A 15756-nucleotide genomic window follows, 5' to 3' on the forward strand; every position below is an offset into this window, starting at 1 on the left:
TGACGACAAGTTTCCAATTAATCTGACTGCATATCTTTGCTTTTAAAATATGCACTTTATAGCTTATACATTTGCCCAGAGAGAGAAAGAGAGAGAGAGAGACAGAGAGACGTGTGGGATTCGAGACTCGGATATAGGTTTACCCATGTTCATTCAACGATTACTTCATGAGCACGGTCGAGGTCTCTGCATTCATATGTAACCACCGCATGTTAATTTTATCCTGACCTTCCCACGGATGCTGCAATTCCTATCCTACAAGGTCATCAGTGAAAAAAAAAATCCGTTTTTATAGTCGACTTTTATATTACCGTCTCCCTCGTTCGTCCATTAGTAATTTATCGACATCCAATTATTCGCGACGCTTCTTCGCATCTATTTCCGTAGGATATCGATTTCAATGCTTTCGATATGAATTTCTGGGTCAAGTGGCACGGTGAACTTAAAGGCTCACGTGCGTTACGAAGCTATCGCGCAAAGGAATAAATTTTCTTCGATACTAAAAGTATTCGGAAATACGATTGTGGCTGGAACCGTACCGGGAATGACAGTTAATATGTATAAACGATGTTTTAATAACGTAATTGCTGTCATGAATTTGAAATATGTTTAATCTAGGCATATGCATAGACCAGTGGACCATATTAAACTGTCATTTTCAGACTACCGAGCGGCTGTATGCGTTTTTAATTGTCTGCTTTACTTTGCCCGTCTCGTCACGTTCAACGTTATGTTCGAGCATAACTACTCTAATTTCATTATGACGCGCGATGCGCGGTAGTGTATTACGGTAAATATATGTCTGTAACGTGAATACTGTAATAACTGTGCAAGGAACACGGAAGCTTTTTCTACACCACTTTCCACGGAGTATCCCAAGCATACCGGAATCCTTTGATATGTTTGTCTCCGGTTCGCAGCCGGGGTTTGAAAATATTTTGTACGACAGTCCTTCATGCGTTGCAACGCTTTAATCTCTATCGTTAAAATTTTATTTTTTAATAAAATGTTAAAAATTTAAATAATAAAAACATAAATCATATCAAGATATAGAACCTCTCTATTATATCTTATAACAAATTATTTTTATCTAATCGTTAATTAGATTTTTATTTTTATTTTTTAATAAAATGTCAAAAATTCAAATATTAAAAATATAAATTATATCAAAATATTTTAGAACATCCCTATTACATCTACTTATCTTTACCTAATATTGAATATGCGCGAAATGAAAAACTTTCATTTTTAATTTCTTTTGATATCTGCTGCCGTGAATATCCTGAAATTTCTCGGATATCTCGGTGTAAACGATAACTGCCAGAATGTATGAAGTGATAATCTCGGCGCCAGCGTTTCCGCCATAAGAAGCATTCCTAGCCCTGGCAAAGATCGGTGCGGATGATACCATCGCGTGGCGTAGAAACGTATGCCGCATTCACCGCGCGCCACCGCGAATAAACGAGTGTACACACCGCGCGCTACATCAAAGGGTTAGATCGTGGCGCATCGCACCGCATCGCGGCGACCCAATTTCGGTCGCCGCGTGCGCGAACGTTAAAGTAACATACGACGATGCATTATAACCCCGCGCGATGCAGTGGTTGTTGTCCGTATCCCCGAAGACCGGTTTCCCTGTGGCGGGCGTGTAATCATCAGATGTCGCATATTGCATCGCTTTTATAGTGATCCGTACGAGACGAGCTACCAGACTTTACATTTGTCATAGCTGAAAATTAGAATTGATTTCTTTCGAATATCTATATGCACGATAAGTATTACAATGCTTGCTTCGACGTTTGCGAGATACAGATATTTTCATTTCGCTATTAGGTATATATAATCGTATATTACATTATCACATACCTAATTAGATTAGTATTATCATCATCATTATTACTATTATTGTTACAGGTTATTATTATCTGTAACAATAATTATATTATTACAATATTATTACATTATAATATTAATTATTATTATGTGCTCTGAGATTAATCTCATTTCTTTTAGACACTTAATATTGAAAATAACATAAAAACAAATTTGTTCCAGATGTACAACAGATTTAGTTGTATTCGCATAAGCGCAAACATTACGATTTTACAGAATTTCTCGTATAGAACTCGTTTCGTATTTTATTTCGGTCTTATAGCGTCATCACTGAGAAACTCATTTAATTGAATCAATTAATTTCTTGTTTGGACATGAGCAAACAAATCCTTGATTGATGCAATAAAATAATTTAGTTAAAACAAAACATTTTGGTTATTGTAACATTTTATTTGTTTCTGCTAAACATTGACATTTGATAAACTTGTTTATCAGAATAATCAAATGTTTTGCTTAACTACATTATTTTATTGCATCAACTAAGGATTTGTTTACCCATCCAAACGAGAAATTAATTGGTTCAACTAAATGGGTTTCTCAGTGCATTTAGAAGATTATCATGATCACTAAAACAACGGGAAGAAAAAGATCAATAGCACCACCTTTTACAAAGACGCAGACTTTCGAGCAAAGTCAACAAAAACAGCGGTTTGGCGATTGCGGAGATGGAAACAGCTCTATTAAAATACACAAGTGTGGTTTAGTACATTGGTTTTTAATTACATCGTGAGCTTAGAAGTGTGTATTATACAGCGCATCTCCCCCCCCCTCTCTCTTCCTCTAACTCGTTCTTGACCAGCCATTAGGATAGCAATTTTGCGCCAATTAAGGACAGTCATTAAAATCTGCACGTACAGTCGTAGACTGCGAGCGGATTGAAAGATGCGAGCCACGCAATGGAGTGTCTGGAATTTCATTTGGACGCTATTCCGCTTGCTATTCCAGATGAATGCAACGTTAATGACATTAATCATTCTGTCGTCGACGCAGCGCATGTTCCGTTACAGTCGATTATCTTATCGTTGTCTAAATGCGATTGGATTCTAATACCGAGTAAGATCAGCAGGTTGGCATTCAGCGTGGCGAATTGGAAACGGATGGCAAACCGGTCAATCGAATCTGCGGTTTCGGCAAGCCGATACGTTACCGTCGCTTTCAGCTTTTTGGTAAAATGAATCGACAATTTTCGAGTCGGCCCCGTTCGCGTCATCGGATTGACCAATCCCGCAATTAGAATGCGAGGAAAATAGGATCGGTTTAAAAAAAAATCATATCTAAAAAAGGATTTGACGTTTTCTAAAAAAGGATTCATTATAATAACCGTTTCGAGCGTAATCTGATTCGAACTGGTAAGATTTATCTGCTGTGTGCGGCGCTCAGTCGCGAACGAATATCTGCAATGATACGCTAAACTGTTTTTCGACTTTTTTCGGAGGATAAAAAACGATATCGAACGCACTCGATATCGAACTACTGCGAACTACACGATATTGAACTATTTAGCACGAAATTGGATGAAATTATATTTTACTCATTATATTTCGACGACGGTTGGGATAGAAAGGTTCAATTATCGACGTTTGGGAACGATCGAGATACTCTTGCGCTTGGAGCTCGGAGTGACATCAAGTTATAACAGTTCCCACAATTTCGGGAGATTAAATCGAATCAAGTCTGATAAAAGGATTCGGGGATTTAATATCGGGCGACACGCGCCAAGAATGAAAATGGAAATTCGACTGAATTTCGTACGTTATCGGCGCACGCGTGCATCTTGTCACGTGCAACGTCCACTGATGGCTACTGGTGGCCACAACGACGATGGACCAGAACCATACCTACGGATTGGGCGTAACGTACGTGCTCGCCGCTCTTAGGAAAAAAATCTGAGACAATAAATCGATCTCTTCCGCCAATCGAGGCGACTTTCCGAAAGAATAGCCATGCGTCACGTCGTGCAACCACATTGCATCTATCGACGTGCAAGCGTGGGTAATAAAAAGCGATGGCGCGTTATGCCTTTGCGATTACACAGCCCGCAAGGGCATCCTGCATAGTGTGTTGACCCTTTCTTCCCTGTAGTAGCAAATGCCATTGGCTACAGCTCGATGATTGCCACAACGGAACGTGACTTTTCGTATATAGAAATGGCGTAAAAATGGCGAAGAGGGCAGTGCGCCAAACAATCACATCCGTTTAAAAAAAAATATATATATATAAATATAATTCTCTCATAAAAGAGCAATACTGAAATAAAGAAAATGAAAAAATAAAGCGAGGCCCGAGAATAATGAACCTGTTGAAATGTTTTATTGTTTAAATTCCGACGTATACGGCTTTGTCGTCAGATTAAATTATTTTACCGTTTAATTTAACCGGCGATTCGCAACCGTGAATGTCTAGCGGTTTTCTAAAGAAACAATACGTGTTTTACATATAGTAGCATTATATTATTCCAATATGCGGTTACTGCTAGGTAAAATGACGGTTCTCCTGCGCGAAACTTGTCGAATGAAACTTTCATTTCAGAATCTTTTTTTTTTTTAAGTTCCGTGATATCGACCGTCTTCCCGTCTGCATGATTAATAAATTTTCAATACTCCGGTGCTGAAAAACACCGAGTAGTTTCGTCATTTGTATTGTCTGAGAATCGAGGTCGAGATTCGTCGTCGAGTCGCGTATGTATAATAGAAAGTAACGATCGCTTGATATCCTTCGACAAATATTGATACGATTATTTTTGAACTAGAAAAAAGTAGGAGAGAAAATATAGAGAGAGAGCGAAATATAAAAATATAAATTTCATAATTTTTTCTTAATGCTTTCAATATTATTCTGAAATTTTTAAATATTTTTATCCGGATTTGGAAACCAGCAAATATTTTATCTATTGAAAAAGCGCTTTAACACAGCAATGTATATTATCTGTTAATGTTACTGCTTCCATTTAATTGTTAAATTGATAGTACTTCAAAATTATATAAATGATATATAAATGCATATTAAGTTTCTTTAAAACCAAGAATTTTAATTTTTCAGAAAATTTTGCAAAATTTTCTGACTTTTCCTTGATTTCCCTGACCGTTTTCAATTTCCTGGATATTTCTCTAATTTTCAACTTTGTAGCAACTATGATATATTATGAAAAAGCTCTTATAGTGAAAATATAACAATTCACAGAGTATCAAACTTGGCGAATGACGTAAAAGTGTACTTGTTTCCCCCAACGTGTGTTAAATTATAAATGTCATAAGTAATAAGCCATGTTGTATTTCTCGTCATAAATATTTCAAAGTTATTTTTTTTTTTGTTACAGGCTCCCCCAGCCGGTGACCAGCTCTACGTCCGGAATGGACAACAAAAAGGTAAGTTTGCCAGATATTTACCAGTAATCGTGCGATAAATTTTAGATATACCGAAATTATATTTCTTCTCGAGACAAACAAGCGTTATATACGGGCAGAATTTATTTTCATGAAGAGAGGATGATAAAATTACAACAAGTCACGTCGCAGGGAATTGGCATGGCGCACGGATCTCTATAAATAACAGTCGTTCCCCCGCGATCGATTATTACCTACTGTTCGAAACCGCAATGTTTAATGAGTTGCATTTCGACCGCGAGCCCTTGTGTGAGTGAGAATGGCAGAGATTTAGCGTGAAAATCATCCGCGCTACTCTGCCAATTAGAGACATTCGCTTGAATTAGTGTCGTGTGACTCGACGATTATCTCGTTGGAGATAATGGCAAGCGATACGATTCGGCCGTGATTTAATTCGACGCCAGCGTGAAAAGAGGAGAGAGCAGGAAGGAAGAGCGAAAGTTTGCCGCGAGAGTTTGGCCGCTTTTCCCGTCCCGCGGAAACGAAGTTTTCCTCGGGATCGGCGGACTCCGGACGAGTTTCGTCTTTTTTTGGTTGAGCGAACCCGTACTTACTTCCGTCGTCGAGGAACTGCGCGCGAGCAGCTCTTGTAATTTAACGGATTACCCGGGCGACTCCTCTTCCGTGTCCGGCTTTTTCGTGGCGCGACGAAAGCTCGTATATAGGAGAAATTTCACGGACGAGACGGACGAGACGGACGAGACGGACGACCGCGCACTGAAGACGAAACGGGACAACGAGCGCTAATGTTCGTCTGCGGCAACTCCTGCGTAACGTTGAGAAGCGCACCGTTCTCGAGGAGAGATCAATCACGAGGGACTTCCTCTTGCATCGACAATGTATGCATTGTGTTATTTGATGCATCCTCTAGGAGAGCAAATGGTCAACGGTGTAGTTCGTACTACTCGCAATTTAAGGGCACTCTGCAATGTATGTGCTATACGTGAGCGCGTTATATACGTGTGTCGTATCCTGCGAGTTTCTCAAACAGACGTCCGTGGCACTTTGTATTCCTGAAAAATACAGCTCGTGTTATCGGCGTTTCTGAGAGCGCCAGAAAACTACGGGTGTGTCCGAGAAAACGGAGCATTTTCCAGGACCTCTTCCTCTTATACTCTTAGATAAAACGTATCTACAAGTTTCTTGTTGATAGAAGCTCTTCCAAGAAGTAAGATTTGGCAAGTGTCGCGTCTGAAAGTACAATGTTGTCGATATAAGGAGACATCGGTTATCATCAAAACTGAAAATCAGGGAAATGTCAGGGAAACTGAAAATATTCAGGGAAATCAGGGAAAAATCAGAGAGTTCTGGAAGATTAGAATTCTTGGTTTTAAAGAAATTTGATAGCGCATATCACGTCTAATTTTGAAATACTACCAACTTAATAATTAAATGCAAGCGACATTAATAGGAACTTACATTGCTATGTTAAATTGCTCTCTCAATAAAATATTTAACGATTTCCAAATCAGGATTAAAATACAAAAAATTCAAAATATTATTAAAAATCAGAAGAAATCATGAAATTTATCTGGAAATTAGCGACAAGTTATGGACAATAAGAATCTTGTTGGACCGTAAATGTGAAAATACAACCAATAGGAAATAAAGGTTCATAATAGTCGAAGTTGGATCTTTAATGCTTAAACAATTCCATGTGAATTATATACTATATAATGTACACATAGATATGTACTATATTAGTAGTCATTTGAACTGCACGCCGAATTAATTTTTTCGGACTTAGAAACGCAACTACATTACTGTAGTAATATCACAATTAAATTTTGATGCTCAATAGGCATCTATTAAAGAGATCTTAATGTGCTGGAAAACTATAAAAATAAACTGTAAATCAAAGTATGGAATTTTAGGACGAGGAATTTGTGGCAACTCTGAGAGAGCAGCATACGCATTGCGCATAAAACGCCGAGATTTTCCGGCGTACAGCATCTTACGATAGCTGCTTGTAAACTTGTAAATTTGTGATTCCATCTATAAATTTTAATAATGCATGAAAGAACACAACGGAAGAATATTACGAAATGGCATATTGATTCGCCGTCGTTGTAAACTACTTTCCGAACGACGTTAACGCTAACGTTCTATCGTTCGATATCGTCGCAATATCTTGTCGTTGCGAGTAATACGAACGAAATCTGCGAGCGTAGCAAATATGTAAACTATTTTTCGTGCATTCGGGATGTCTCGTAAAATTCTAGGGAAAAACGGAGAACCAAGTAGAGTCAAGCGAGATAGAGCGAGCGGTAAATTATTCATTTCCACGTCAGGAATGGAGTTTCGAGTGTTTCCACGACTCTCTCCGATCTTTTGTACCGAGACCGATATCCTGGCGCTCTTTTGCGCATGTATTTTTAAATCTGATAGGAGGTAGAGGGAAATCGATAGTAAGGTTGCATAATACACCCGATCTATTTCGAGGATTAAATCCAACTGGACTTTGCAGAGGCACGTGCTTTTTTCGTCATTGAAAATGTATCCCATTATCCAACACACATCTATTGAGTAATTAGTTATTTAGCGGTCGTTTTATTCGTCGGATACCAGTCTGTGTTTTCCTTTTCTTCCCAACAAGCGTCACAAGAAGAGGAGAATCGACGGATCGGACGAATTTTATGTTCGAATGGCGATCGTGCTATCTGCACCGGTGGTCTTTTCTTCCTTTTTTCGTTTCTATGGCTTTTCATTATCGGATAGACGTTCCGAGTGGCGTGGCGAAATTTTTGTCGGCCAACGGCAATTTTGTGCGATAACGTGGCGCGTCGGCAAGCAGAAAAACGGATTTCGATCAGCTGCATTCGGGGAAGGCACCGAATAAAAGGTGTCGAGATCTCGGCCGCGTGCTGATCGTGGCGCGAGAAAGATTCCAAATTTCACCGAAGATTTATTACTTCCAGCTTTCTATCTTTATCTCGCGAAATCACATTTACGTTGTAAATTCTTCCAACTTGGAAAATGTTTGAAGCTACTCATTACCTCATTTCAACATCACGACATGATACGCAAGTGTCTTGTAAATAATATTAAACAAAGTTATATTTTGCGCAATAAAATATTCAATCGTATTTTATATATCATATTATCTGAACATAGATGTTTTTTTTAATTAAGAGTATTAAAACTACGGTTCACTTGATGCTACAAATGCTTTGAAGCTTTCTTGATTGGTCAATCAAATACTTTGAAGCATTTGTACTCTGTACAGTGTCAAACATAACCATTGTTTTAATATAAAATAACGATATGATCGAGTAGGAGCAGTGCGGTTAAAAGCAGTGTACATTTATACGATTTAAAATGAACAGATTTTGAAGACGATCCACTTGGTGGTATAAATGTACACTGTTAAATCTGTAGTGTCATATTTAATTTAACCGCACTGCTCCTACTCGATCATATCGTTATTTTATATTAAAACAATGGTTACGTTTGACACTGTACAGAATCAATTTGATACTATATAGTGTCAAATTGACACGATATAGTGTCAAATTTAGCTATCGTTTTGGTAAAAAATAATGATACATTTAGTAGGAGCAGTGGTGAAAAACTCACGTTAGGTTAAATTTGACACTATAGATTTAACAGTGTATATTGTAATGATGAACGTAGCAAGACCAAATCCTGCGATTAATTTCGACCTAATGAAAATTCGATTAGATTCCATATTCAAATTCTGTGCATTAAACATCGCGATAATTAAATTTTAAGTGGAGGTTCCATAAAAGTCAGTCTTTTGAAACTAATTAAGGAATAATGAGCGATTAATCTTAACTATTACTTAATTACTATTACTGATTTTTCATCCTCTTCCACACCTCAGAAAGAGAATATAGGACAGTTGTAATTTAATTAAACTAAATTCAAGCGACATTGATGCAACGTCGCTCGTAAGATTTGTAAATGAGTGTCTTGATAAGAAAAGGCGCGTTTTATTTTACAGATTGTCCAGTCGAGCACACCGCCCGCCGTACCGGTTCAGGTACGTAGCAAGCACGATGGCTCGGGGGTGTCGGCTTCCGTGTCGGGGGTGCGCAGACGGAGCGGTCCTCAAGGCGGTCTGCGTTCGCCCGCCGCGAAAAGGCCCCTCTCCGCCCCCGTTGCACTGCAGGGATGGTTGCATAAACAAGGTTCGGAGGGTCTTATGCTATGGAAAAAACGTTGGTTCGTTCTCTCCGAGTACTGCCTCTTTTATTACAAGGGTGAGTCTGCACATTGTACGATCAATATTTTTTTTCGCGTATTTTATTACTTTTTTCCTACTATTTTCGTACGGCACGTAATGTTATCGCAATACGGTATCGGTTTTTAATGAGCTTTATTAGTCAGAATAATGTAGCTGGTTCAGTTTAGCATTCGAATTCGATAGATGTAACGTTTATTCATTGCGTAATTATCAATGGACATTATAGACTGGAATAATTATTAATAATTGTTCCAGAAGCCTCTATTAATCACCAATCTAATGGAAATTATAAAGTTAGTTATTAGTATAAATAAGCTCTCTCGTTGATCGTTCTGCACAAATCGAATAAATGAGTCTTAATGGCCATTTCGCATGAAATTAAAGTTCTTTAATAACGTTCGATTTCTCGTAATTAATCTAATTGACAAAATCTCAGCTTTTGCAATTGTATAACAAAATAATAACAATTTCCGTTTTTAAATATAAATAATAATTTTTCATCACAAATATAATTTTTAGTCGTCTCGAGCAATTATAAAATTATTCCCGAAATAAAAAATGAAATTTCGTTGATATGAATATTTTCAAAATTTTCGTTCGAATCGATTCATGTCTGTCTTATTTACGAGCTTTTATTTTGGTGCATTTAGTTTCGTGAAAATATTGTGGCATCTCGCCAAATTCTATCCCGTTTTACGTCTTGCTAGTCTAGATCGCACAGACGATCAATTTCCTGTTGTTTTAGACAACGCTGCTCGTCTATAATTCGACTCGATCAAAGACGTTAATTACACTCGGATTCTTTGATTCGGTATGTGTATCATGATCGCTGCAGCAGAGGTATATCTCGCTAAAGATACATCCCGCCCGCACGCATCACCTCAGAGTGTCTTTCACATCATCCGATGAAGAAGGAAATTCCTACTAAAAGTTCGCTGCGGTTCGAATATGTCGTTTGCGAACTTTAGTTAAATTAGATTCGATGCATACCGCTCTCTAATTAGCAGCCTGCGAGAAACTTCTTCGAGTATCCTTATCGAATCCGCAAAAGGCACTAATAAGTACTCAACAACAAACTCTTCTCCCTTATTGTTTCTCTCGCAAATAAGTTTATTTGAAATATCGAAAATAATCAATCTCTTGCGGTTTGTTGTTAAAGAAAAGAGTTTATTATTATGCAGTTATTAATTTTTCGCTAAGCTTTCTTAAATTCTTTTTATATTTTCTTCATCTTCTTAAATGTTAAAAATACTTTATAAAATTCATAAAGTTTAAATGTAAAATGTAAATTTTTTTCAGAGTGTGATCATTCTATTATTTTATTATTTTTGTATTTTTAATGCGTTTCGGCGCGGAAGATAAACGATGCACTCAGGAAGTAAAAAGCGTTTTGATTGTTTTGCTTCAGACAGCTGTATTATACGCAATCATGGGTACTGTCAAGAAACATTCTTTCCACGTCGCCTCACTTATAACTTTATATCTTAGATGTTATTATTAGCCTTGAACAACGAATTCTGGAATGTTGTTCGAAACTAACACAATAAGCACAAATAACAATCATGAAAACATTTTCTATTTTCACATTCGTAAAAAATAACTTATTGTTTTAGATGAGAAAACTCTCTTAAATAAGCTTAAAAGAATTTCATAACTTTTAAAAATATAAAAATATATTTATTTTAAATATATATATGGAAACATTCTCGATTATTACATGTAATCGTCTTTGATTAAAATTTGATCTATTTAAAATTTCACCAAAAAATAAAATGTGAAAAATTTTGATCTCGTACACGTTTAATTGCTTTAATTATAATAGAATTTATGTATAAACAAACCAATGTTTTTAGCTATCAAAATGCGAAAGAAGAATCTGTTTATGTGGATTAGTTGATTGAAGTGAGATTTCAGTTTGTAATTGATAAAAACATTCGTTTATCATTCACATTATTCTAACGTTTATCGTTAGTGGATCACTCAGCCTAAAATTAATTTAGACTGAAAGTCCAGCTTTTCCGAAACGCAGTATGCGAGAATTCGATTCATTCGCCGAGATTTCGTGGTTACACGTATATGTATACGAATACACATTTAAAAACTCGCATGTTCAATAAAAATTCATAGAATTTCATGTCCCTTGAGATTAATATCGTCATACACAATCGCGAACTACAGCAAATATGCAAATGTTGATTTTCGCAAATGTTTAAAATCATCATATGGAAGTACATGCCTTTATGCACATCGTACATTAATCATAGGAATAGATTGTAAAGGGAAATTTTTGAATTAAAGATAGATATAAATAGAGAGAAAGAGAAAAAGGACACAAATAGAGGTTATTGCAGTTATATCATCAAATGGTATATCGGTAGTCAGAATTGAAAACAAGATGTCATAAATATTTTTGCGTTTGACCGACTATCTGAACGTGGCATACATCCGAGGTTTTCATTACGAAATGTACAAAAATATATCATAGTCATTTATCATTTTTTGCAATTGAAAATTAAGTCATATTAAAATATCATGTGCTCGGTAATTTACTGTGCGCGGAATTTCAATGTGAAATTAGATATTATTGCTTGATTGTTTTAGAAATAAGACCAGTCTCGTCATCGTAGCTTTTACTACTGCAACGTAGCAATTTACTAATTTTCAGGCCCAGAGGAGGAGAAACTGCTAGGTTCGATATTACTACCTTCGTACAGAGTTACTGTCTGCAAACCCGAAGACAAAGTCAACAAGAAGTTCGCCTTCAAGGCCGAACACGCGAACATGAGGACTTACCACTTCGCGGCTGACAGTCGGGAGAGCATGAACCAGTGGGTGAATGCTCTGACTCTGGCAACGCTTTTACAAGATCCTAGCCCGTAAGTTCCCTGCCTGTATTTTTGAGCTGTTTAATAGTCTCACGGGAAACATACGGTAATTATGCGATATTGTATAGAAAGCTGAGAACAAGTACAGTTTATTTTCGTTAGTGATCATAAAAAATTAAATGAATTTAACTATTAAATCCTAATTAAGGAATGCTAATGTGAGTGACTTGAGTCAGGTACGCTTTCGACGCGTTTAATACTCTCTAAATCTGAATCAGTGGATAGTCACTAATTATCCAGTGACATACTTGGTACTGATAATCAATGAAGTTCAACTAAAAAAGAAAGAATATTCGAGCATTATTTGACTAAAATACTGATATTTGCACGTTAATTTCAATCTTCCAATACCATATTCATTGAATTTAAGCACTAAAACAAGGTTAGTTCATATAATAAAAAAATCATATAATAAAGATTAGAGCTAGGTTAGGAATCTCACATTTAATTCACTTACCAGTGGCATACTTGGCACTGATATCAGTGATTATCCACTGATTCAGATTTAGAGAGTAATTATTAATTTATAAAGCGTGGAATAGCTGCATCTTTTATCGCTCTTGCCATTCTGCAGCTTGAATAAATAAACGGATACGAAAAACAAAATGCAATGATGAAATCGATAAAAAAAGAACCGAGTGGTTCTTTTAATCTGTTATTGTAATAATCGCTGCTGTTATGTTCATCTATCACGTTTCACGTGTTTTTAATTTTTTATATGGCGTATTTCTTTGTGGAAATAATCCTCCTAGTTTACTCTCATCCGCTTGTTACTTTCTTCCGTATTCCGTTCCGCATTCAGGATCCGTACATTCTGTTTCACGCATTACGCGCATCTGTATTTTGTTCGCATAGAAATTTTGCCTCACATTTATATCTGACCCCACTTTTTACGTATTATACATACAGGGATTTTTCAAAATTCATGAATTCTGAAGCTTTTGAATATTATAAAACTTTTGTTGTGGTCATCGCAGACCTCTCTCTTCCTCCCGTACTGAAAATCTTCCGCGAAAAATAGAAGTTCTCACGACGTACGAAAACTTCCTCATTGTCTGAACTACGCTCAACATCGCCTTGAAAGATGTCATCTTTTAAGACGACAACTCGACAGTAAACTCCGTCCAGAGATACGAACAAAGATCCCGAAATTAGCTCGACAGTGCAACGGAGTGACGATGAGCATCTCTTTGATGCGCCACGAAGGAAACTAGGACGACATGGCTACTCGCGTTTATTTGCACGCGAAAGTATCGTGATGCGGACGTTGCAGTGCATCTGTCGTTCGCGCGTTATCACGGTGTAACTAACTCGTTAGTTAGTTTCTCGAGTTATTCGACCCGCGAGATGCTGCCGGTGGATGAGCCTGGACTGGCCCGTTGTCCATTAGCACGTCGTCAGCAGCACGACATAGCAAACGCAGCAGCAGACAACGAACGCTTGTTCCTCATGAGCTTTGTCCGTCTTTTAGTTAAAACTTTATTTGCATGACCGAAAAGTAGTCGAAACGTTAAACTTTTAGCTTCAGTATTCGGAATAATATTAATTTCCGCGTATTTAATAATATGAGGAATTTTTAAAACTCCTAGAGAAATGTATTAAAATTGATTCTTTTCATTTATACCTATATATATATATATATATATACTTCATATATCTGGCAACCTCAATATAATCCTATTAATATTTCCAGTAATCCTATTAATGATATCGAACTGATACTAATTTTCAAGTTGAATCGACAGAATATTTATTATATACCTATGTATAATCTTGAATTAACTTCTTTTATCGATAAATTCTTCGATTTTTTGTAAGTTTGACGGGTGAAAGACCCGAATGATATCGAATAGTGCGGGCTAAAAATAATATCGGATTTTTCAATTTTACATTTATTAGTGGCGCGGGCGAGGCCCCGGTAGTCATAGAAATAGCGCAGGATGGTGAACGAAGCGCTCGACCTAGCGTCTCGTCGATCTCGTCGATCCTGAATCAGAGTGCCGACGACAGCGACTCTGGCTTTCACGGCTTCCAGTCGCGGGACGATCCCAGCCACGCCTCCAACAACAACTCCAGTCCGAACAGCGCAAACACTGCCTCTTTTCCGAATCTCAGCGGTAGTAACAGCAACGGCAATTCCGCCAACAATCACGCGAGCGATTCGGGTCATCCGATGATGAACGGTTGGGTGCAACAGTCGCCGCAATATGGCCAGCCCGGCACTTCTCAGCCGCAACAGCAGCAACACCAGCAATACGGGCATTTGCTGCCGTCGCAGCAATTGCAGCCGGGCCACTCGCATCAACATCAAGCGTTGCTTCACCATCATTTGCCGCATCAGAATGCACTTCCGACCCATCAGTCATCGCAACTACATAAGCATGTGGTCCAACAATCGCCACAGCAACAGCAACAGCAGCCCCAGCAGATGTCACATCCTGGTTCGGGCAGCGTTCAAACGATACAACCTATGCCTCGAACAAAATTCGGACAGCCGATTTACGCGAACGCACCGCCGAAGCCTAGAAGACTGACGGATGGCTCCAACGAGTACTCAACGCCATCGCCGGATATGGACTACCGGAAGAGCCCGGTCTCACCGGATGTCACGGTTACGAGCAAGAGCCCGATGTCCGATTACGAACGGAACAACACGATCTATGGCACGCGGATGAATCAGCCGTCACAGCAGAGTCTGCGAATCGACAAATCGGGCCTGCATTATGGCTACGGTCAGACCACTCAATCGACGGAGAGAAGGACTCCTGACACGTACGGTCGCAGCGCAAAACCGAGAACCAGCAGCAGGGGCAACGGCGATTACGAGGAGGTCTATGGCACTCCACAGCTTTATCAGAGACCCGCAGGACCGGTGGGTTACACCAAGGGCGCATCGCCAGCACCCATTCCCATCCCCGTGTACGCGCAACAGCATTTGCAGCAATTGCATTCCCCCGTCATCACGTCGCCGAACAGTGAGTCTTTGTGCATTCTTTTGCTTTTTGTGAATTTTAAATTCACAAAATATATATGATAATTTATATGACTTTGCAAATAACAACCTGCGTATGTGGCTGATATGCTCCTTATTATTTATATCTTTTGCTTTAACTTCTGTTCTTAAGCGATCCCTACAAAGGCGCTTATAATTAGTACGACCGGCATTGCATTCCGGCCGATACTCTTTCCGGGGAATAAAGATGAAAATATTCTACGCGAATGTATTTGTAACAATGTCCTTCTAAGTCACAAAGCGGGCTTTCTTATCGGATTGTTAAGGACGCGGGTTTGAAAAATTCTACAGTGGAGGCGATATGCATTATTGCATGAAGAAGACACGAAAAAGAAGACATCCTAAGAAAATAGAAATAATTTCTTTGCTAACTTT

The 15756-nt window shown here is 38.1% G+C and overlaps 1 protein-coding gene across 3 annotated transcripts in view; it reads left to right on the plus strand.

The window, feature by feature from the left end:
• The window catches only part of LOC108724853 (uncharacterized), a 109951-nt gene that overhangs the window by 37794 nt on the left and 56401 nt on the right, over positions 1–15756 (plus strand). For all 3 annotated transcript variants that reach the window (XM_018451519.1, XM_018451520.1, XM_018451521.1), the window contains 4 exons: positions 5210–5258; positions 9241–9499; positions 12149–12359; positions 14268–15343. In XM_018451519.1, the coding sequence (XP_018307021.1) occupies positions 5210–5258; positions 9241–9499; positions 12149–12359; positions 14268–15343 (1595 nt within the window). The remainder of the gene's footprint in view (positions 1–5209; positions 5259–9240; positions 9500–12148; positions 12360–14267; positions 15344–15756) is intronic.

This window comes from Mycetomoellerius zeteki, unplaced genomic scaffold, assembly GCF_001594055.1.
Source record: "Mycetomoellerius zeteki isolate Tzet28-1 unplaced genomic scaffold, Tzet1.0 scaffold311, whole genome shotgun sequence".
In the NCBI taxonomy this organism is placed as follows: Eukaryota; Metazoa; Arthropoda; class Insecta; order Hymenoptera; family Formicidae; genus Mycetomoellerius; species Mycetomoellerius zeteki.